Source organism: Fopius arisanus, unplaced genomic scaffold (assembly GCF_000806365.1).
Source record: "Fopius arisanus strain USDA-PBARC FA_bdor unplaced genomic scaffold, ASM80636v1 scaffold00082, whole genome shotgun sequence".
Classification (NCBI taxonomy): Eukaryota; Metazoa; Arthropoda; class Insecta; order Hymenoptera; family Braconidae; genus Fopius; species Fopius arisanus.
In genome coordinates, this window is record NW_011887821.1 from 438,334 (window position 1) to 459,907 (window position 21,574).

The following is a 21,574-nucleotide window of genomic DNA, read 5'->3' on the forward strand; positions in this document are numbered from 1 at the left end:
AATAATTATCTGTCGATTGACCCTACAATTATATTTTTTGAGGGCCTACAGGGGCTGGCATTTCGTTACCCGTAAAACGCGTTTTTTCTAGGGAATTTCCTAGGGACATGTCGGGCAAAAATCCCTCCACCCGGGCCTTAAGGTACGTATTGAGCATGAAGAATAGAGTAAGGAGGCCGAACAGTAGTGGGAGAATGTTCTAAATGTGCGACGCAGAGGGGTGAAAGAATGTAGTTCTTCTAGATATCGCCGTATAGCGCTGACGTCGCTCGGGTCTCACATACACATAATAGATGTTTCATGTATTGGTGGCTTTGTTGTGATTTGAAAATTGTATTCATGCAGCGTTATTATTGTTAAGTTGGCCGATTAGATGTTTTTTCATTCATGCTAAAATAGTTGAAAGTTATTGGTGAGAACAAAGATGAGGAGGGTGTGTGCATTTCCTGGATGTAAATCAGGAACAGCAAATGATAAAAGACACAATAAATCGGGTGGAGTGCGTAATAAAAGTTTATTTAAATTTCCACATCAGGTTTGTATTAATATTCGTTTTTCCACATGAGCTACTAGGAATTGCAGTACAGAAGAAGGCGAGGTACTACAAAATCTGTCTTGTTTTTAGAATTTTCTTTTGAGAAAAAAATGGGAAGAGGTAATCGGTCGAGTTGCTAAAAATACTGAGGTTTTGTGGGAGCTGCATTCTTCTAGAGAGGATATATTAGATAAATATGAAACTATTTTATCAAATGGAACCAAACACATCATGCAGCGTGGCACAGTGACATTGAAATCTACGGCAGTCCCTTTAGTTTCAAATCAAGATGTAAGTTTGGGGCAACCAAATATCTATTTCACTCATATGGTCGTCAATTACTCCTTCACTCTTAATTCTCCTACAGATTCCCTCCGTAGAACATACGACAAATGTTCCACTTCATGATCTCTCTAGAAACAACAGTTCACCGTCACCTCCCACAAACATTTTTGATATCTTCCCGTATTCAATGCCACCAACAACTTTGGGCATGATGGATACTATGGGCTCAACATGAAGGCAAACAGCTTAAGGAAAACGTTAAATCGCCGATGAGAATGCAAACCCCAATACACCCAAGAAACTCCAAGAATCTGTCCCCAAGAAATTGATTCATGCAATTGCCACATCACGTTTGCACATCTATTGCATTGAAACAAATCTTGTATAGTTTATATTAATTGATAAATTATAATTTAAAAAAGAGTGACTTCGTGAATCCTATAAACTGCGTACATAGGTCCCACCACCTGCTGCTATCTCCCACTCATCATCCTGCAACCGGGCGATTCAAATGCCATCTACAACATTTTACGAGTCTGGTTCGGATCGAATACCGAGGATACAGAGTTCGGCCTCCTTACTCTATTCTTCATGGTATTGAGAAATTTTTTTTCTTTTTTAGCGACTTTGCGCCCGCCCACTCTGTTGCCAAAACCGGAAGCTTGATCCCAAGAGACGTCCTGTGGGTAACTACGGCAATCACCGGAAACAAGGGCAACATCAAACAGTTGGGCTTTGAAGGGCCCTTGAAAATTTTTATTATTTTTTTTTCACTTTAAAATTCCATGGGGTTATTTCGTATGCCACTGAGTTTGAATGGGGTTTTATCACGGGACCACGGGGCGGGAAGCGCGGCGGGGGGAGAGATGTGCGCAAAAGTGCATTGCACTTTATCCCACCCTCACCAATCCCTTTTAGGATGATGTCATGCGGTCATAAAAGAAAAATCTCGGCCCCCATAGAGACATATAAATTTCTACTCCATTTTTCCAGCCTTATCACACAATTTTCAAGCCGATCAACGAGGCCAAAAAATGTCTCTTCAGATGTATATACATGGATTTAGCGGATGATTCTGAGCCAATCGGTACCAGTAATTTTCAACCCTCATTTTTTCACCCTCACTAAACCATTTCTAAGATCACCGACCAGGGGTTGATTCTGAGGCGATCACTATTGATCATTTTCAACCCCATTATTCCACCCTCACTTCTCAGTTTCCAAGATGACCGACCGGGTCATCAAGAAATGTCTCTACAGGTATCTAAATATCGAGTCAAGACATGATTCTAAGTCGTTCTGTAACTATAAATATCGATCCGATTTTTCTACCCTACGAACCTATTTCTAAGGTGGCCGACGGAGTGATAAAAAATTGTTTCTACGGGTGTATGTAGATCGGTTCAAAGGATGATTAGATGGATTCGCGAAGTCGAATGAGTGCATTAGAAAAAAATGAAGTTAGGAGGGTAGACAGAGTGCACTCGAAAAAATGGGAGTTTGACCATGGGATGAGAGCGTCAGGGTGTAGTGGGGGTCGATGGTGGGATGAGTGAGTAGGAAACAATGAGGGGTCGCGGGTAGGATGAGTGTGTCAGGGTGAAGTGGGGGCTGTTGATGGGATGAATTTACCAGGGTGAACTGGTGTTTGTTGATGATATAAGTACATGGGAGACATTGATGGATTGAGGGTGAAATGAATTTATTGGCAAAAAATAGGGGTTGAGGGTGGGATGAATGCATGGGAAAAGATCAAGGGTTATGACTTGTATTAGTGTGTCAGGGTCGAATGGAAGTTGATGGAAGGCCTTGGAGCCTTCTACGTGAACGTATGAAAAAGCTGGCTGAGAGGGAGACCCTGGTGAGGCTAAACAGGATACAACTCCGCTCTCTAGTGGGCATTATCACTGGTCAGTAGCCCCTAGCCCCATGTTTGGCAAAAATGGGCAAAAAAAGCGACCCTACCTGCCCAAAATGCGGACTAACAGAGGAGAATCCGCACCATCTAAACACTAGATGCAGTGGTCTTGATGAGATCCGCTGGGATGTCTTCAGGACCACTTGCATCAAGGTAATGTATGTTGATAAGGACGATATAGAAAGGGTCTACGGGTTTGCTCAGAGAGCCAACATATTGACACCTATGGACTAAGCGGTTGCCATGTGCAGAGTGCGAAATGGCCGAGAGGCTCATTGCGTTTCGCGAACTCATGAAGGAACGCTAAAAACCGCTAAAAGCCTAAAGCCTGACCTGCAAATAACCTGCATACAATTCACAGGGTCCAAGTAACTGATTTATTTAATTCGCTCGTCGACTTCTCGGAGATGGCAGGCCGTGTATGAGAGTGTTTGTAACAGCACACAGCGTAGCCCCCCCCCCCGCCCCATTTAGTTGCCGCCACATAATTAAAATTTTGTTTTTCAACCTGTTATGCCCCAGAATAATATTATAATCTTTAGCAATAGTGTATTTATTGAAAGTGAAGAAGTTGAATACAGCTTGCTTCACTCATTATTTTACTGAATCAGCATGGCATGTGTAACACTGCTGACCAGTGTCACAACATGACCTGCTTAATCATTCTATAAGGTGAACTTACCGATATTCGAGAGGCAGTCGTCATTTTGAGTTATACTCAATATTAAACTTGTAATTAAACTGTAAAGTACTCATATTATTCCCTTCTGGATAATTATGAGTTGGTATAATTAAATAAACCTCTTTTCCATTAAAAACTCCACCGGATTCTATTATCGTCCCACTGTAGGGAGATTTATCTCCATTCAATAAAGAACCCAGGGAGATATCCCTAACAAACCCATTTGAAGGTCCATTGTAAGTTATTGTGAGTTCATTTATTTCAATTGAAGTTAAATATCAATTTCCTTCTTATTAATTAAACGTGTAGTTAGGAAACAGTTGGTCCCTCTTTTTTGTTTTTTTCATTGTAGGGCGAAAAAAAAGTAAATAATTGGCAATTATGTAGTGATTAGTACCTGGGATTATGTTGTGCACTGTTACCGACGCTCTCATACGCGCCCTGCCAGACTCCAAGCCCGAATTAGTTCAGGCGCACTCGCTACGGGACTTTCATTCAGAAGTCTGTTCATACGCATGAGTATCTCTCCTGTAGTTTCTGGACAAAATGAGGAAAAGAGAGAGAGACAGACTTTATATTCATTTCCAACTTCGATGGACGAATCTAACGCTGAGAGAAAATAAAATTGTGGAAATATGACATTATGATAATTGCTATGGGAGGATATTTTTATTTACTGATTCGAGCGAGAAAGTAAAAATATCTTCATAAATTTCACAGTCAACTTTTACAATGTAACTAAGGACGGATTTCGCGATAAATTGTCGTGTTATAAGCAAAAAATTCAAACCCATTCGGGGAGCAGTTGTATCCGGTATATTATAGGCGACAACATCGGTCTGGGACGTCCACTTGGCCGATACGCTGTCGCATATCTTGATTAACTCCGACAAAAAGATGGGTGCTACAAAAGCCGTACTCAGAGAAAGGAGAATAGCAGACCCCCGCAACAAAAAAGAGAGAAGGTAACGTAAAATGAGGACCAAGCTGAAATAGCCACCAAGTGACGAAAATAGAGAAATCCCGTATATCTGTGATAGGCTACGCATCGAAATCGCCCTTTGGTTTCCAATCTTATGGCGTGGTATCATCAACAGGTGCCACATTACATTATATTCAGTGATGACTACCAATTAACTCTTATGTACCAGTTCCATCGGTTCGGTCATTTTGTACCAGTTTGACAGTTCAGCTTTTCCGAGTTTGAGTTCAGTCTTGTCTGTCGAATCAATGCACCTGTCTCCAAATTCCGACCACAAGCGCAGTCTTGCCTACTAAATCAGTGTCGTCATGGCTTGAAGCGATGTAAAATAAGTATTAAAAAAAAGAAAAAAATTTGGGTTTTCACAGGTACTGTTTATACATGGTATTATGAAGTGAGATTTTACACAGATTTGTATTTATTCTTTCGGACTCATATCATCATTCGGGTCAACGTTTCGAAATTCGTCGAGGATGTGATTAAGAAGCACCTTACGATACAATATTACTTTTTATTCAAGTTAAATAAATCATTAAAACATTATACACCTTCCAAAGAATCTGAAATTTGATCAGCTTTATGTTTTATTTTACGTAGTTGTATAGAGTGCAATAAAACTCAGATTATTTACACCCAAACGCCGTGTGGATTCTTACTAGTGGGTACGGCTGTTTCCAGTTGTCTAGGTGAACCAATCATCTTGCGTGTACTTCCTGGCTTTTGGGCTCCTTCTAATAAGTGCTTGATCTGTTCGTCTTGACAGGCAACAGTTAAACTCTGCAGATTTGCTTCCTTCATATCGGCAACCAATCTCTCTACTTGCATTTTTTTCTCAACAATCGCAACCTCGAGTTTAGAAACTTCCTGTTTGAGAACCTCAGCTGCTTGATTAGTATGCTCAGCTAAACGTTTAGCTTGTTCCACATCATTCTGCAGCCGTTCCATTTCATTGACGACTTTCCTCTCCATCACCATACGTTCGTCAGATTCGCGATTCATACTGTGTTGTTCTAGAGCTAATTCTTCCATTACTAGACGAATTTTGTTTTTGCATTGGAGTAATTCTGTCTCACAATTTGCTAGCTTTGAACGTAACAGAGTTATTTCGGATTTTAAAGTTTTCTCTTGCTGGCGGACTAACTCGCCTTCTTCTTCGGTATGGACCAACTCATTTATCTGCAACAAATTGATTCTAAAATTAAATAGTTATCGTTGATTCAATCTTTTAATGGGCGTTGGGAGGGTATGAGTGTACCCTAAAAATATATAACTTATTGAAAGTCGGGAAAATACCGGTGGCAACTAAGCTGAATATACTTGTAAAAATTATTTCATCTGATCAAAAAAATGTATAATTTTCCTAGTATTCTGCTATGGTCATCAGTCGCATTGACTCGGTGAAGATAGCAGTTCTCTACATCCGTGCCTAATGCTGATAGTGTCCACGCCGAGGTGTAACTAAGCAGACACCCATCTAACTACTAACCGAACTAAACGTTGCTTAGCTTGCATGGTTGCCGGTGTCACACACCACTCGCGTGGCTATTGCTGGCACTTCTCATAGAGTATTTCATTTAATTTCAACAAATTTCTTTGATACTTGTGAAAAGTAATTTTTTAATTTTTCACTAGCATATTCCCAGTTTTTACTTCTACTCAATGCATTCGTATTTCGTTATTCTAACTGAAAATTTCAAGGAGTGCAGACGGGAATAGGTAGCTTATACTACTTCCAAATTAAAAGGGAAAGCACAATAGAAATGAAATTGAGTTAAGATACAATTGAGAAATTCCTGAATACTCTGGTTCCATTGAAAATGAAAGCAAAATCTGAAATTCTTATCTCACTGCCACTGAAAACTCATGAATTTCTATCTAAAAATTAAAGGCCACGACGAGGCATTGGCTAGCTCACGCCAGACAAATTCTGTATCCAACTTTTTATTGATAGAACTGCCAAAATAAGTATCTCATTGGAAGAGATTGGAAAAACCACAACTCGACAATCCAAGAAGATTCAGCAATTCATTATCTTTTTTTCCGCTGTCTCATTCCAATTCCTCCGACATAACCTCAACTTTCCCTCCGGAAAAATCAATTCACAAGGCTTTTCAGCCGAGTGTAATACGTATTTTTTTTAAGAACATTTATGGATTTCATAAATTTCAATACCTCACTGATGTCACAACTCAGGAATGCATGATCAGTTTATCCAAAACGGAGTTCCACGTTAGCTTACCCCACTACTGATTTTCTCAACATACTACATGTTTGTGAACCATAGGATATTTGAGCGAACTGACAAACGAAGAGCTCCTAAGTAGTCTAGTGATTGTCATTCCTCGCAAGTTTAATTTCCATCAGATCTTACTGAACAAAATAGGCGGGATTTTGGTCCGACTTTGCTTTTAGCAGTTGAGCTTTATTATCGGGAGTGGTTATCTCCAGTCAACTGGTTGCGTCAGAACAGATGGCGATATTTTTGGTGCGGACGTCGCAGCTTACTACGGTTAAGCTTTTACATATCAGGGAAAAACTTCGTATAACAAAAAAAAAGATAAAGGTTGGGGCAAAACCCCGCATAATAATGTGGAATGTCGGTATGTCCAGCTTCAATAGGGATTATACGAGGTAACCACAATAAAAGGGCCTACGAGAAAGATGTTCTAGTGGTCGTAATTATGACTTGAAAGGCGTTTAATAAGTCACCATCAAGATTAGAACATCCAAAAACTATGAATTATCTATAAAAAGACGCACAATTACCCAAATATATTTCTAAACAGATCTTTTTCACTTCTTTTCTTTCCCCTATTGAACACGGGGAGCTAGTGACGTAACCAACCCTCAAATGGCGATAGCAGATTAGAGCAGCCCCAGCGCATCAAAGATGTAGGCTAGAATCGAGAAATGGACCACCACAACTACGGGTTCCCCGATATCCACAAAAGAAAAGGCGAGCCAATAGGGCGTACGTTTACCACGAGGACCTCCCCCCGTTGGTTACAGGGGGTTGGCCGGAATCATGACGTCAACCCAGCACCCCATATCAAATGAAAGTTATGAGAAAGCTTCCAGGAATCTGCACAATTCAACAGATGATTTCTTGTCATCCAAACCGGTCTCCAGTCTCAAAGGTTCCATGCCATTTGACACGGGAGTTTTCTAATTAACAATAGTTATCAATCGCCGAAGAACTCCCACACTGCATGGGCCGTAAACGTCACAAAAATGCGTAAGTATAGTACTATTGACATTAGAAGAACATTAATTAAAGAAGGGACGATGCGCGATCGTCCCGTCTTTTTCTCAAAAACTTCTCCGATACCTGAAGAAAAAGGGGGTGAGACCAATATCAGGGCACTCCCTCCAGAAAGATCCCGTCTAAATGCACTGTTAAACATATGAAGATGCCTCGCACCACACCTGAAAACGGTGGATGGCGAAACATCAATACGCTAACGGTCGTAGGGGAGCCACGTCAAATCCCTATATAAAGGACGGTTTTTCGTCAAATCAGAGCAGTCTAAATTGATTCTTCCGATCAAAATCTTTAACAGTGGTACCATGCACGTTATCCAGCTGGTTCTCCAAAATCCGTCTACAAGGAATCAGCTCTGCGGGACCACTCTGTGACGGGATTACTGGCCCTAGTCTGATGTACAGCTTGACTCTTCTCGTTAAGCCAGCTCGTCTGAATTATTTCTACGAAATCTGCTAGCCTGGATTAGTTTCCGGTGGCAGTCTGTTAGTTCACTCGACTCTTCTAGATCCGTCTTTGAGGAAGCAGCTTTACGGGATGACTCTATTGCAACGACTGACCTCTAGTTTTAGTGGACAGCTCAAATCTTCTGGTTATATCAGGTCGTCTGCAATTATTCAGCGGAAATCAAGCCGTCATCTGCACCCGATCTCTTCAAAGTGGTTTCCTGCTTGTTGTCTAGTTGATCCTCCAAGGAGAGATCAATTCGGCAAAACCATCTCTTTTTCCCAATACATGCATCATCCCGAGAGTCCAGCTCAGGATAATTCTCGTCAACCACACTGAGCGAAAAACTGATTTCCTAGGAACGTCGTCGAGTTTGGCTCAAACCGGACCGTTCTTGGCGTCGAATTTTCTTGACCGAAAATTGATTAATTTTGAACCGAACTATCCGTGGATTCTGTTAAACTTATTCATGCTAGAAGCAATCGAGTGTATAAAATATGGAGTATTAATATGCTCTCAATCACGTTTTTGATTGCTAGAAGAAATTCTGTCTTTGGGATAACACTCTGAGTTTACGGGAAAGACAATCGGGTTTGGGAACAACTCATTGAGTCTGAAATTTCTGCCAAAACTGGTTGAGTTTCTGAGGAACTTGAATTGGAGTTAGGGGAAAATAAAACTATTTTGGGAAGAAATTTGCTCTAAAGAGGGATCTGATCAAAAAAATAGTTTCTCATAAGAATATTATAGTTTCACCTAAATCTACTGAGTATTAAATTCAAACTTCTATAATAGGAAATTCCAAGCGATATTGAAGTCTCATCTTGTGGGAAAACAAAACGTTTTTGAGACCAGCAATCGATAGACTGCATGAACCCTCTTTTTCTTATTTGCAAATTGATAAATATATACTCGAAGTGACATTTTCGTTGTAAACTTGATCAGATCGGTGAAGAAAGGAAATTCTTCCTGTAAAAAAAAATATTCTTCCTGGAAGGACGGATTTTCTTAGTTCAAACTGTACGGTACTTCAAAGAAGGAAAACGCTTCACTCCCAGCAATCGCACATTAAATGATGAGAGAGGATGGGAGCGGATGGGACTCAAGGTGCGCTTCAGGTGTTACGGTAATTGAAGTGATCGACTGCTTGGGTCCATTTTTTTAAAGATTTGCGACGAAATCACTGCCGGAGTGAACACAAGAATGTGAAGAGTCTTATTTACTTCTGAGAATTCTAATTTATAATTTGATACTATCATCATTGACTTTAGATCAGAACAATAAAAGTGAACAACAAGTTTTCACATTTTGTATTATTATTTCAATATTCCTTGTAATTAATCATGAATCATGCCACAAATTCTGGTAAATAATATTTAGTCTCATTCCATAATCTGGGAGGCTGAGTTACAATCGACGATTGTCGTGGATGCTAGCCGGATCCTTAATCTGTAACGATAAAAAGCATTTTAAGATAATTCTTCTGTTTACTTTGACAAGACGTTACATAATCAAGATAGGTCTATTGTTGCACTGCAGGAAGGAATGCCATGGCATTCCAGAGGTTAGACTCAGATGGTGATGGACGTGAATCATTGGTATGAACATACATTTTGTAATGATTATATCGCCATGTCAATAATTCTTCCCATCTTTGTTTGACGTAAGCAAAGAAAAGATATTCGTCTGCAAAAAGAAAATTGCAATTTTATATATAAAATCATGAATTTCCCATACAAATTAGGCTTCATCCTAGAATCATTTATTACTCGGAAAACGCTCGCTGCAGTCGATACTCAGGATCAGTACAACTTGCTGAAACGCAGCATCCACCCAAAATCCAGTATCCATTGAAGCATCTTCTCGCCAAATAATGTCATACTCGCTTATAAGCGACAATAATTCTTGATCAAATGCAGATAAAGCCATAATCCCTGTAAGAAGAAGTTTTAGTTCGAATCAGAAAAATTTTGGGTTCAAGTATAGTCAAATTTGAGTCAATATTTTTTTATACTCCAAACTTAAGTCGGTTGAAAAATTTTTATTTATTAGAATTGAAGGAAAAAAACAGATTAAAATAAAAATGCAGAAGAATGTTCAGATTCCCTAGATTGTATAAATACATCCTGAGTTTAATCAATAATTTTTTTTTCGTTTACTCTCCAAAACCGATGAACATTGAAACCAATTATTTCGTGACGCAAATCTCTTGCTATTCTTGAGTCAATGATTGCGCTTCTTTAACCGAAAGAAACCCTTATTTGCCAGAAGAAACAGTTTTCTTCTCTTGAGAATAGATTCCTTCCGGTCAAACTTGAGCTCGAATGAATGAATATTGAGATTCGTATCTTCATACATATCATTTTTAATTTAGTGTGCACATTTCTGAGCTATTTTTTCATTAATAAATGTTTAGTTTACAGTGGTAAAATGACGTTGGTGAAAAAATGTGGAGTTGACATTTTTGTATACATCTCAGAAGTTTCGAGATTTAAGTCAATTTACTAAACCGCTTTCTTTGTAAGGAATTCAAGGGGAACCTCGTGGGAATTTTTTGGAGCTATAAATATTCTGTAGTTCTACTTGAATTTAATTCATTACGGCTATCATATGAAACAATGCGAATAATCAATAAAACATGCAGATGGGTTTCAAAATCGGTACCTATTTCAAAATCCGTATACTAACTCTAATAACAATAATAAGAAAAATAAAATGTATGCTACTTACACCCGACTCTTCGTAGCTTCAGCTCTCACAACTGCGACTGTGGTTTCGTCGACCGCTCAACGATGAATGCTGGGATTTTTTCGAAACAGTCCATATAGACGTTTTAGTAGCGTTTTATGCAAGAATTTTTTTTCTGGCACGAAATATAAAATAGTTTCTCATAAAACGAATTATTCTACGAAGACCCATTAGAACCGTCGACCTGGACTCATGACACTATATGATCTATCGCGAGAAACATCGTGTTTCACTCAATCAAATTATAGTTTGTCACCAGAATGACAATCGTTTGATTTGGCGTAATCGGCCGAGACGGTCCGGCCGTAACAAAAAAACGTATATTGGGGAACGCAGACCGATATCTCACAGTGTGCCCTCAGTCTTTGGACAGTATACACTGACTATTGAATCGATCTGGAATGGAGCAAACTGAAATTGCAACGCTCCTTCATCAATGGGATTTGGTAAAATACGTCACAGTATTTGAGGGTAAGCACAAGTAATTTATTAATTTTAGATTTTTAAGTGACCCATCTGCCATTCCAGGCTAGAAAGTTATTGGAACTCTTACATTATTTCTCGTAGATTGCCCGGATCTTATTTTATTTATTTCATATTGGCTATGCGAAAACAATGCGAGAAATGAACCGTGATGAATAATGATTAATTTGTGAAAATAATAAATGTTTAGTTCGGAGAATACGATCCATTTTTAGGGAAACAAAAACCTATTCGGCAGTTCGACGAAAAAACAGTTGATATTTCTTGACCATGGGGCTAGAGCTTGAGTTCTCCCAATTCCGAGAATTCGTTGTTGAGGAGTATGAAAAGGAGAAAGGAAAAAAAACTGTTCGCATTTGTTTTACTTCGAACACTCGCTTGAATTTTCACTTCGTTTATTTATAATTGGAATATGTAGTTTTCATTTTCGGCTTAGACGAAAAATTCTATCATTTAATCCCCTTTTTTAATACAAAATGGTTTCGTTGATCAAACTTCGCTCGCAAAATTAACTCCATTAACGATCAAAGAATTAATTCCCCGCATGCTTGATCGCCTTACATTTGAAGAGAGATGGAGTGCATGGTGGATTGAAAGGGTATGTTTGTATTGAGTATACAATTAATACCCATGAAAAACTCATAAACTATTTACTATGAATTAAAGGTTTGCAGTCATTAAGCATACGGTGATTGCACTGTTGTGTAAAAAAATTACCTCCTGCATTTTGCTATTGCATCGAAAAACAATCCAAATATAGTAAAATTATTTTTTCAAGTTTTGCTTAATTTTAGATATGAAATTTGCCAGAATTGTCTTGAAAAGTTATAAAAAATGTCAATTGATTTCTACTTCATATAAATTCTATACATATTTGAAAGAAATATTCATTTTGCTTAAGTGATATATATTCAAATATATTATTAGTGTGAGAAATATAGCTACACTAGATTCAATCGAACGTTAGACACCATTTTTATCGTAGCCTCCAAGTAGAATTATATTACGAAGTCTCGTTCTCGATGATAGTTATATATTGTAGTCATGCTTGTCATGCTCACATCACAACGTTTTTAGAGTAAGGATAAGATTTGAAACCGGCCCATCTCCTCCTGGTGTCCTCTTATCGCCAACTTCATATTGTTTTGTTGTGTCGACGCGGCAACACGTTTTTCCGTCGTTACACTCAGAAAATAAATAATTTAAACAATCCGGATGTCAGATCGTAAGAAAAATGATCAAGATCACGCTCAAGATCTAGGAAAAGTCATCACAGAAACAGAGATGACGGAAGATACGATAAATTACAAGAGCAGATTTCCAACCTCACATCGATTGTAGAATCCCTGGCGAAGTCTAAAAGAGAAAATTCACCAGTTCAACAAAGAGGTAATGATTCTATAATCCAGAAAGGTAAGAAAAATAACTTTTATGGATATCACTGATCACAAAGCCAATAGCTCTACCATTCCACACGAGGGTAGAGAGCCATGGGTCCATACGAGCCTGGCAGGGGTTTTTGCGATTGTAGAGTTCAACAAGAAAAATCAACACATCGCACACAATAAGTGTCCCCTAGTCATCTTCTCTTCTATAATTCTTCTTTCTCTTTTTTTTTTTATTCCCCTTGCAGATGAGAATAAAGAGAATAGAGAAGAATTTGTAAATCTTCCACAAGTTGATGACAAGGCTTATGAGTCAGGGAATCTCACCGAGGAGTCTCAACCAGGGAATAATCCCAGGGATACGGTACTCAAGGCTTTGGGGGTTGATATTAATGACTCTAATTTCAAAAAGGTGAAATATCACCCGGAATTGACTAATACATGGGGAAAGTGGATTAAACATGGACTCCCTGAGAAGAATAACTCTGAAATCTTGGGACTTTACAACAGAAAAAATGAGTTACATCTGGAAGCTCCAAAATTAAACCTCGAGCTTGTTCCAATGCTTACCGACATTGCCAAGAAGAGAGACCAGCATTTTGTCGATACTCAAAACTGTGTAGGCACAGCTTTGGCAGCCTTGGAGGCCGCACTATCGATGATTGTTGATCCTCCTGAAGAAGGAATAGATCAGGAAATTCGCACGGATTATCTGAGTCATGCTGGTCAAATGATGTCAGACGTCTTTCACCAGCAATCAGTCGCCCGTAAGCCCTTCATCACTCCACAAATGGATAAGAGCATAAAACCAGCGGTTGAAGACATGATCTCAGAGGATTGGCTGTACGGTGAGAACCTTGCGGACAAAGTAAAAAATGCCAAGGAAATTGAAAAGGCATGTGCTCAAATCAAAGATAAATCCAAAAAAGATTCATTCAAATCTCAGGATCAGGGAAACTCAAAATACCCGTCTGCGGCCTACAAGCAGACAGGGCATTTTCAAAACCACGTTTCATCAAGATGAAGAAGAGATCTTTCCAGAGAACTCCCCGGGGCTCTTTCCAGGGCCCATCACCAAACGCACCACAAAATCCACCCAAGACTACTCCTCAGACGATGACCCAGTCGTCCTCCAGGAAATAAAACAGGTAATGAAAATAGCAGGCAGACTTTCCCACTTCAGACAGAACTGGGAAAAAATTACAGAAGATAAATTTATTTTAAATTGTTTGAGAGGATTCAATATCCAATTCATAACAACTCCAATACAGGAGTCTCCAACAAAAGCACGAATATTTCCCGAAAGAGAAGAGAAAATGATTCAGCTAGAGATTGAAAAATTATTGTTAAAAGGTGCAATTGAACCTTGTACTCCATGTAAAGGCCAGTTCGTTTCTACTTTCTTCCTCACCCCTAAACCGGATGGGTCTCTTCGTTTTATATTTAACTTGAAGAAATTGAACAAGTTTATAAAGGCTCCTCACTTTAAATTAGAAGATACCAAGGTTGTCTTGAGTTTGATTTCAAAGGGTGATTTCATGGCAACATTAGACTTGGAAGATGCGTATTTTGTTGTACCAATGCATGAAAACTTTAAAAAATTTTTGAGATTCGAATTCAAAGAGAGACTTTTCCAATTTTGCTGCTTGCCTTTTGGGTTATCAATTAGCCCTTTCATTTTTACCAAAATTATGAAACCAATTATTAACATATTAAGAACTAAAGGCATATTCGCGGTCGTCTACTTGGATGATTTCCTTTTCCTCAGTAATTCGAAAGTTTCGTGCGAACGAAATATAAAAGAAGGTTTAGAATTATTAGAAAAGCTAGGTTTTCTCATAAACTTCAAGAAAAGCTGTTTGTCTGCCAGCGAAGATGCAAGTTTCTCGGTTTCATTTTTGATTCTCAAAAATTCACACTAAATCTTCCGGAAATCAAGAGGTATCAAATTGTCGATTTATGTAACCACTTCACAGTGGGCAATAGATACAAAGTCCGAGTTTTCGCAAGCTCCCTAGGAATTCTAGCAGCGGCGTGCCCTGCAGTTGCATATGGTTTACTTCACACCAAAAGATTGGAACGAGAAAAATTTCTAGCCTTAAGGATAAATGGAGGAGACTATGAAGGAAATATTCTTCTCAGAGAGAAGATCAAAGAAGATATTGATTTGTGGCAAGCCAATGCGTTAATTGCTTCAAATCCCATAAAAACTTACGATTTTTCACGAGAAATTTTCTCCGATTCTTCACTGACAGGTTGGGGATGTTTCTATGATGGCCAGAGTACTTTCGGTTTTTGGGACGTGGAAGAAAGTAAGAAACACATCAATTTCCTTGAGTTACAGGCTGCCTTCTTTGCTTTAAAATGTTTCGCATCAGATCTATTTGAATGTGAAATATTACTTCGATTAGATAATACGACAGCCATTGCATATGTGAATAAGACCGGATGGATCCAATATCCCCATTTGAGTGAACTTTCACGCGAGATTTGGGAATGGTGTGAGAAAAGGAAAATTCGATTAAGGGCTTCATACATTCGATCAGCTGACAATGTAGAAGCAGATGCGGCATCTCGCTATTCTAATATAGATACAGAATGGAAGATATCTTCCAAAGTTTTCGCCTGCGTCGTCAACCATTTCGGTCCATTCTCTATCGATTTATTTGCTTCTAGAATCAATAGAAATTGTGAAAGATTTTACTCTCGATTACCTGATCCAGCAGCGGAGGCCGTGGACGCTTTTACAAAATCATGGCGAAACGAATATTTTTATGGATTTCCTCCCTTCTCAGTTATCCTCAAAACACTTAGAAAGATTGTTAATGAAAATGTAGAAGGAGTATTAATTGTACCTCTGTGGCCCACACAGCCGTGATACGCACTTTTCATGTCCCTACTTATGGAACCGCCGATTATCTTCAAGCCTGACCCGTCTCTTTTATCTTCTCCTTTCAGACAAACTCATGCATTATCATCCCACCTTTCATTGGTGGCAGGGAAATTATCCGCTCCAGCTATTTACAGAGAGGTGTCCATAAAGATTCGATAGAGACCATGATAAATGCCAATACAGATTCAACAATTGAACAGTATGAAGGTGCTTTAAAGGCGTGGTGGACTTACGCTCATATAAACAAATTAGACCTCTTTAATGCTAAATCCAGCGACATCATTAGATTTTTGAATTGGAAATTCAAGACAGGAGTGTGTCATGGGACAATTAATACTTTTCGTTCTGCTATCTCGCTCATTTCCGTGTATGACATCAACGAGGATGGTTTGATTTCTCGATTTTTGAGAGGTGTGTCCAAGGAGAAGCCACGTAAGCACAGATACTCCTCCACTTGGGATGTGACTCCAGTGTTGCAGTATCTTGAAAAACTACATCCTCTCAGTAAACTGAAACTAAAGGAAGTAACAGAAAAAGTAGCAACACTTCTGGCCCTAGCTACAGCCCATAGACTACAGACAATGTCTCTCATAAATATCGATAATATCGTTATCAATGCAGAATATATAAACATAAAAGTACCAGATCCAATAAAAACGTCCAAACGAGGAGCATGCCAACCGGATCTAATACTGCCTTTCTTCAGGGATAGACCAGGTGTGTGTGTAGCATCCGCGGTTTTGGAGTACGTGAACATTACTAGAGAATTAAGAGATAGTGACACAAAAAGATTATTTGTTACGACAGTTAGACCACACGGTCCTGCCTCCCCTCAAACTATAGGTCATTGGATTAAATCTGCTTTAACGAAAGGAGGTGTGAACTCGGAGCTTTTTTTCTGCACACAGCACAAGACATGCAACAACATCAGCTGCTCGCAATCGTGGCGTAGATATAGACGCTATTAGACGAACTGCTGGGTGGGCTCCAGGTTCAGAGACGTTCGCTAAATATTATAACAGACCCATTTAACCACAAAATGATAATTTTGCTCTAGCTGTATTTTAGTAATTATAAGTTCAATTTTAAGATATATATATCAAGAAACACCAAATAAATAAGTTTATTGCGTACTGGAGTGAATTATCACCCATAGCTCGAATGACCCTGAAGAACTACAATATATAACTATCATCGAGAACGAGACTTCGTAATACAATTCTATAATATAATTGAGCCGAAGGCGAGGGTGGTATGCACGTGGGATATGCTTGTCTGATTATCCTCCCGAGGGATGCATACGATTTTTCTGTCGATATGCGGCGAAAGTGACGTTTCTAACCGAACGAAGTGAGGAAAGGACTTTCCATTTCTAGGACTTAGCTAAGGAACAAATTGAGATCGAGGATCCTAACGACGATCGTAACTCAGGTGAAAAGTTAATTGATCACAGGAAAGAATTATTCAATTTGATAACCGTGAATAAACTCAAAATTGCATTGCACGCCCATTTCGATTCCTGGTGTTCGACCATATGGTTCAACAGAACAGAAACATTAAGATCATGTGACCAAAGTATCATTGCAGAGGTCACAGTTAATCATTTACTTCGCAGTGTTTAAAGGTATTTGAGATATTCTACAAAACCCTGCAGTCATTTCTAGCCTCAAGATTTTTGAATCGTCAATTTTTTTGATGTGCCATGCACAAAAAAAAACAATCCTTAATAATTTGAGCTTACCATTAGCCTGAATTGATTTTTCCGATGAAAAATCGCCGTTCGAAGCAAAAAAAAAACGTTGACTTTACTCGGTTCCCCATATTTTTCAAAGGTTTTTTATTCCATTGGAGAGCTCAGAATTTTTTACTAGAAATAGGTTAAAATCAGTGGGTGCTCTCAACGATATCAGTAAGGCTAATTTGAAAACGAATTATCATTCTAATTTATTTCTAATAATCAATTTTTAATTTCTACATTTCGATAGAACTGCTGTGAATATAACCTTATTGTATAAGGGAGAAGTGAAGGAAACTTATTATGCACCCCCAGTGAATGGACAGCCAGCAACTGGAAAAATTTATGACAAATTCAAAAATAAACAAACGCAGTATTCTGTCTGCACTAGACTTGTCAAAAAACGGTCCAGTAAGCAACAGGGTGGACAATCAGTCATGAGACCAAGTGCTGAGGATCAAGAACCAACAAACCAAGACGGCTTGAAGGCATTAAGAACGTAAGTCCAAATATCTGATGAAGTGGTAGGACATTGGAAAAATACATTTGACTATCGCAAAAAGTGACTCGCTGTAGAAAGTCATCCCCTTGTTACAGATGTATTGGAAGGCTGGCCCGTGCTGAAATTTCCGATTGCACCAGTGTTATTTAATATTGATTTCGAAGCCTTGGGGATTGTTAAGGAGGAGCGTCTCCAATATTGGGATGATTTTTTTCGAGCTGTTCGAGAAACGTGTATGGACAAGAAAATAGACGAGGTTGGGACAGGCTTATTGAAGTTAATCCATTTGGAGTCTACATCAAGTGACGGGCAAGTCTTATGTCAGCTGATGGTGTTGAATCACCTTTTTGCACCCAAAGGTAGAGTTCTCGTCGACACCTCTAATAATCCTAATAACTCCAATGGGGACCGAGCTGGAACCTCATCAAATTATAAGAGAACATCCATCCCAGAAACCAAGGACAGTATACTCATACACGTTTTGGTAAATATCTCCAGAATTCCTTCAGTAATAAATCATCGGTAAATTTTCAAAATATTGATCCTTGAAATTTACAGCGTGAAGATGACATCACAGCTGCGAAAGAGCAAAAAATCGCAAATGCTGGTAGACAGCATGCTCAACCCTATCTGATCATCGTTGGAAGTCATATAACGTCACCTACGAAATTCTTCGTGACTCTAGACGATTTCATTTACCCCGTTGACAGTGCGATATATGCTTCAAAATCTTTCATACCCTCGATGCTCATTACCCCTACCATAGTCGACACATCTGGCTACTCATTCAGAGAGGTCTGTATCAATTCAGAACTCACGCCGATTTTAAGGTCCCCACAATGGCCAAAGTCCTAGCAAAATATCATCATGGAAATACGTTAGCAGTAGTGATCTAAGTTCGAAAGTTAATGATGCAAAAGTTCACTTAAAAAAATTATGAGTTTTTTTCAAACAATTCTCCAAATTTCTCCGAATTTTTGAAAATATTAACATTTTCTACACCATTCGGGTCTTGTAATTCTCCAAAATGGAACATAAATGTTCGCATTGTGAAGAGCAAGTATCAAATACGAAATTTTTATTCCATGTAAGATCGCAGCACAAAAGGTATTTCTCTCTAGACTTAATTGTTGTCACTGTACAAGAATTTTGAATGACGTGTACGGCTTATATCAGCATCTCAAGCTCTCCCATTCAAAGCAAGCTACGCATTCTCCTGATGCTCCACAGTCGAACCAGAGTGAGAAAATCCTCAAAAAACGAAAATTCTACTCAGAACAATCAGTTCTTTCAGATAATAGAAGTTCTGAATGTATTATTGACGATAAAATACCTGATCAGTTACTTGATTTTGCTAAATGTCACGAAGATCTACTCAGTTCCATTACCACATTCTCTCCGAAATTATTTAATGACGGCAATCTATGCAGATCTTCAGCAATTACAATTATCCAAAACACGAGCTCTTTAACCTTTTCTATTCTGTCACAATTTCAACCTCTTTTGATAAATTCTAATTCATTTTCTAATTTCAATGCAATTTGTGATACTTTGAAGGGTTGGTTTTCTCAATTTCGTACTGAATACCGAGCAATAAAAGTTTTTGAAAATTCTGATCATTTTATTCCACCTCAATCTTACCCTATTGAAATTGTCTTAGATTCAACTCGTCAAAATTCTGCGCAAAGTCTCACTTTAAAGAATATTAAAATAGAATTTATCGATATGTTAGTATTGTTAGAAAAATTTTTGTCTCTTCCAAATGTTCTTGATACCATCTTATCACATGTGCAGGAATGTAAACTTTCAACCGATTTAATATCACCAGTGCAACGAGAAATTTGGAAAAAAATTGAACATAAATTTGAAAAAAAAATTGTTCTACCTCTAGTCGTTTATGCAGATGATTTGGAGATAAACAATGCTTTAGGATCGCATAGGAGATTGCATAAATTAGGCGGAGTATATTTTTCCATACTTGGAATTCCTAGCAAATTTTCTGGTCAGTTGCAAAATATATTCCTCGGTCAACTACACAATACCATCTTCTCGAAAGTCATTAAACAGCTCATTGAGCTAGAAACTAAAGGAATGCACGTAAAATTGGTGAGTAAAGAGGTCCAGGTGTACTTTGTACTAATGAGCATCTTAGGGGATAATTTAGGCCAGAATTCCGTACTGGGGTTTTCAAGTAATTTTAACGGGGAGAATCCATGTCGTATATGTTGTATGAAGAAAGCTGACCTCCGTAGAGCAGATTTAGAGAATCCTAATTTATTAAGAACAATTGCTAATTACTCTCAGAATGTTTTGACGGGTAATAATGTAATGGAACAGGAGTGTGTATTTAACGTAATCCCAAGTTATCATTGTATTGAAAACATGTCTGTTGATATAACCCATGACATTTTGGAAGGAGGTAGTCGAGCAGTAATGGGAAAGATTTTACATAGTCTCATAATAGAGAATAAATTTTTCTCTTTAAAAACATTAAATTATCAAATGAAATGCTTCACTTATAAATGGATTAAATAAACCTCCTGAAATTAAGCCATACATTTTTACCTCTAAACTACTGTCTATGTCTGCTGCAGAAATGAATACATTTATTAGATATTTAGTATTTTATATTGGGGATTTTGTACCAGGTGACAACGGGGCATGGCAGTTATATTTACTACATCGCACAATAACACTGATGACTTCCAATACCCGTCAAAACGACCACACACTATCTGAGTTAAACACTACTGTTTCAAAACATCATCTACTGTATGTGGACATTTTTAATACTCATCTTACACCTAAACTTCATTTTTCGACTCACTACACACGATTGATTAAATTATTTGGACCTTTAAAATATTATGCAACCATACGGTGCGAAGGTTATCACAAAAATTTAAAAGAAACAGCAAAAAGAACAACTTCACGTACAAATGCAGCGCACACATTGGCCATGAAAAATTAGTTACAATTATCTTTTCGATTATTTACTGATAAAGGTTTCTCTGACAATCTCGAATGGGGTAAACTCATTACGAACAACTTGGAAGAAGTTGATAGATTTCAAGAATTCCAAAAAATACTTACGAGTGATGTATTGACAAATTGCTCTGTTTTTTCATGGGTTAAAGTTTATGGAACTTATTATGAAGAAAAAATGTGTTTGTGAATTGATTCAATGTATGACGAGAAACAATTTATAAAAATTGTCTACGTTATGTGGAATGAAGGAAATGTACTATTTTTGGGAACGTATTTAAACATACTTTAATTTCTGCCACATATACAAGCCTTTGAAGTAGAAAATTCCATGGAATGGGCTATTATCTATCAGAAGAATTTGGTTTATTATGGGCCACTGGAAATTTATAAACTTCCGGATGGAAAAGATTACGTGATGAAGTTAGTATGAAAACAGAAATCAATGAAATATTCGTTTTATCAAGGTAGTTGTATCTTTCACGCTCGTTTTGCATCAGTCATGAAATATCATTTCAATTTATTTCAGTCAGTAATATGATATACAGGGTGTCCCAGAAGTACGTGCCGATAATTAACCGGCATGTACAGGGGGTGAGTCTGACCCAAAAAGTCCTTTACCACTTTTGGATCGGAAGCACCCCTCCGGAGATACTGGGGTAAACAGGACAGCCAATGACGCTGCCGCGTTAAGCGGCAGTACGTCGGTGTGGCTGTCGTGCTCGAGTGTGA

The 21,574-nt window shown here is 38.3% G+C and overlaps 3 protein-coding genes across 5 annotated transcripts in view; 1 reads left to right on the forward strand and 2 right to left on the reverse strand.

Annotated features, from left to right (window-relative positions):
* The first annotated feature begins 231 nt into the window (after window positions 1–231).
* Window positions 232–1,159, forward strand: LOC105270254 (uncharacterized). The gene is made up of 3 exons (XM_011311079.1): window positions 232–535; window positions 626–826; window positions 903–1,159. The coding sequence occupies exons 1-3, from the start codon at window positions 425–427 to the stop codon at window positions 1,053–1,055; spliced, it is 465 nt and encodes a 154-aa protein (XP_011309381.1). The 5' UTR covers window positions 232–424; the 3' UTR covers window positions 1,056–1,159.
* Window positions 1,160–4,899: 3,740 nt separating this feature from the next.
* RASSF8 (ras association domain-containing protein 8) overlaps window positions 4,900–21,574 on the reverse strand; it is a 57,872-nt gene continuing 41,197 nt past the window's right edge. For both annotated transcript variants that reach the window (XM_011311084.1, XM_011311083.1), the window contains exon 7: window positions 4,900–5,578. In XM_011311084.1, coding sequence (XP_011309386.1) covers window positions 5,030–5,578 — 549 coding nt within the window. In that variant the 3' untranslated portion in view covers window positions 4,900–5,029. The remainder of the gene's footprint in view (window positions 5,579–21,574) is intronic.
* On the reverse strand, window positions 9,447–10,887 carry LOC105270255 (uncharacterized). 2 transcript variants are annotated; one of them, XM_011311082.1, is made up of 4 exons: window positions 10,842–10,887; window positions 9,881–10,045; window positions 9,722–9,797; window positions 9,447–9,560 (listed from the first exon to the last, which is right to left on the reverse strand). In XM_011311082.1, exons 2-4 carry the CDS (start codon window positions 10,038–10,040, stop codon window positions 9,494–9,496), a joined length of 303 nt encoding a protein of 100 aa, XP_011309384.1. In that variant the 5' UTR covers window positions 10,041–10,045; window positions 10,842–10,887; the 3' UTR covers window positions 9,447–9,493. The 2 variants fall into 2 exon arrangements, with proteins under 2 accessions (XP_011309384.1, XP_011309382.1); XM_011311080.1 differs by having other exon boundaries at window positions 9,447–9,797.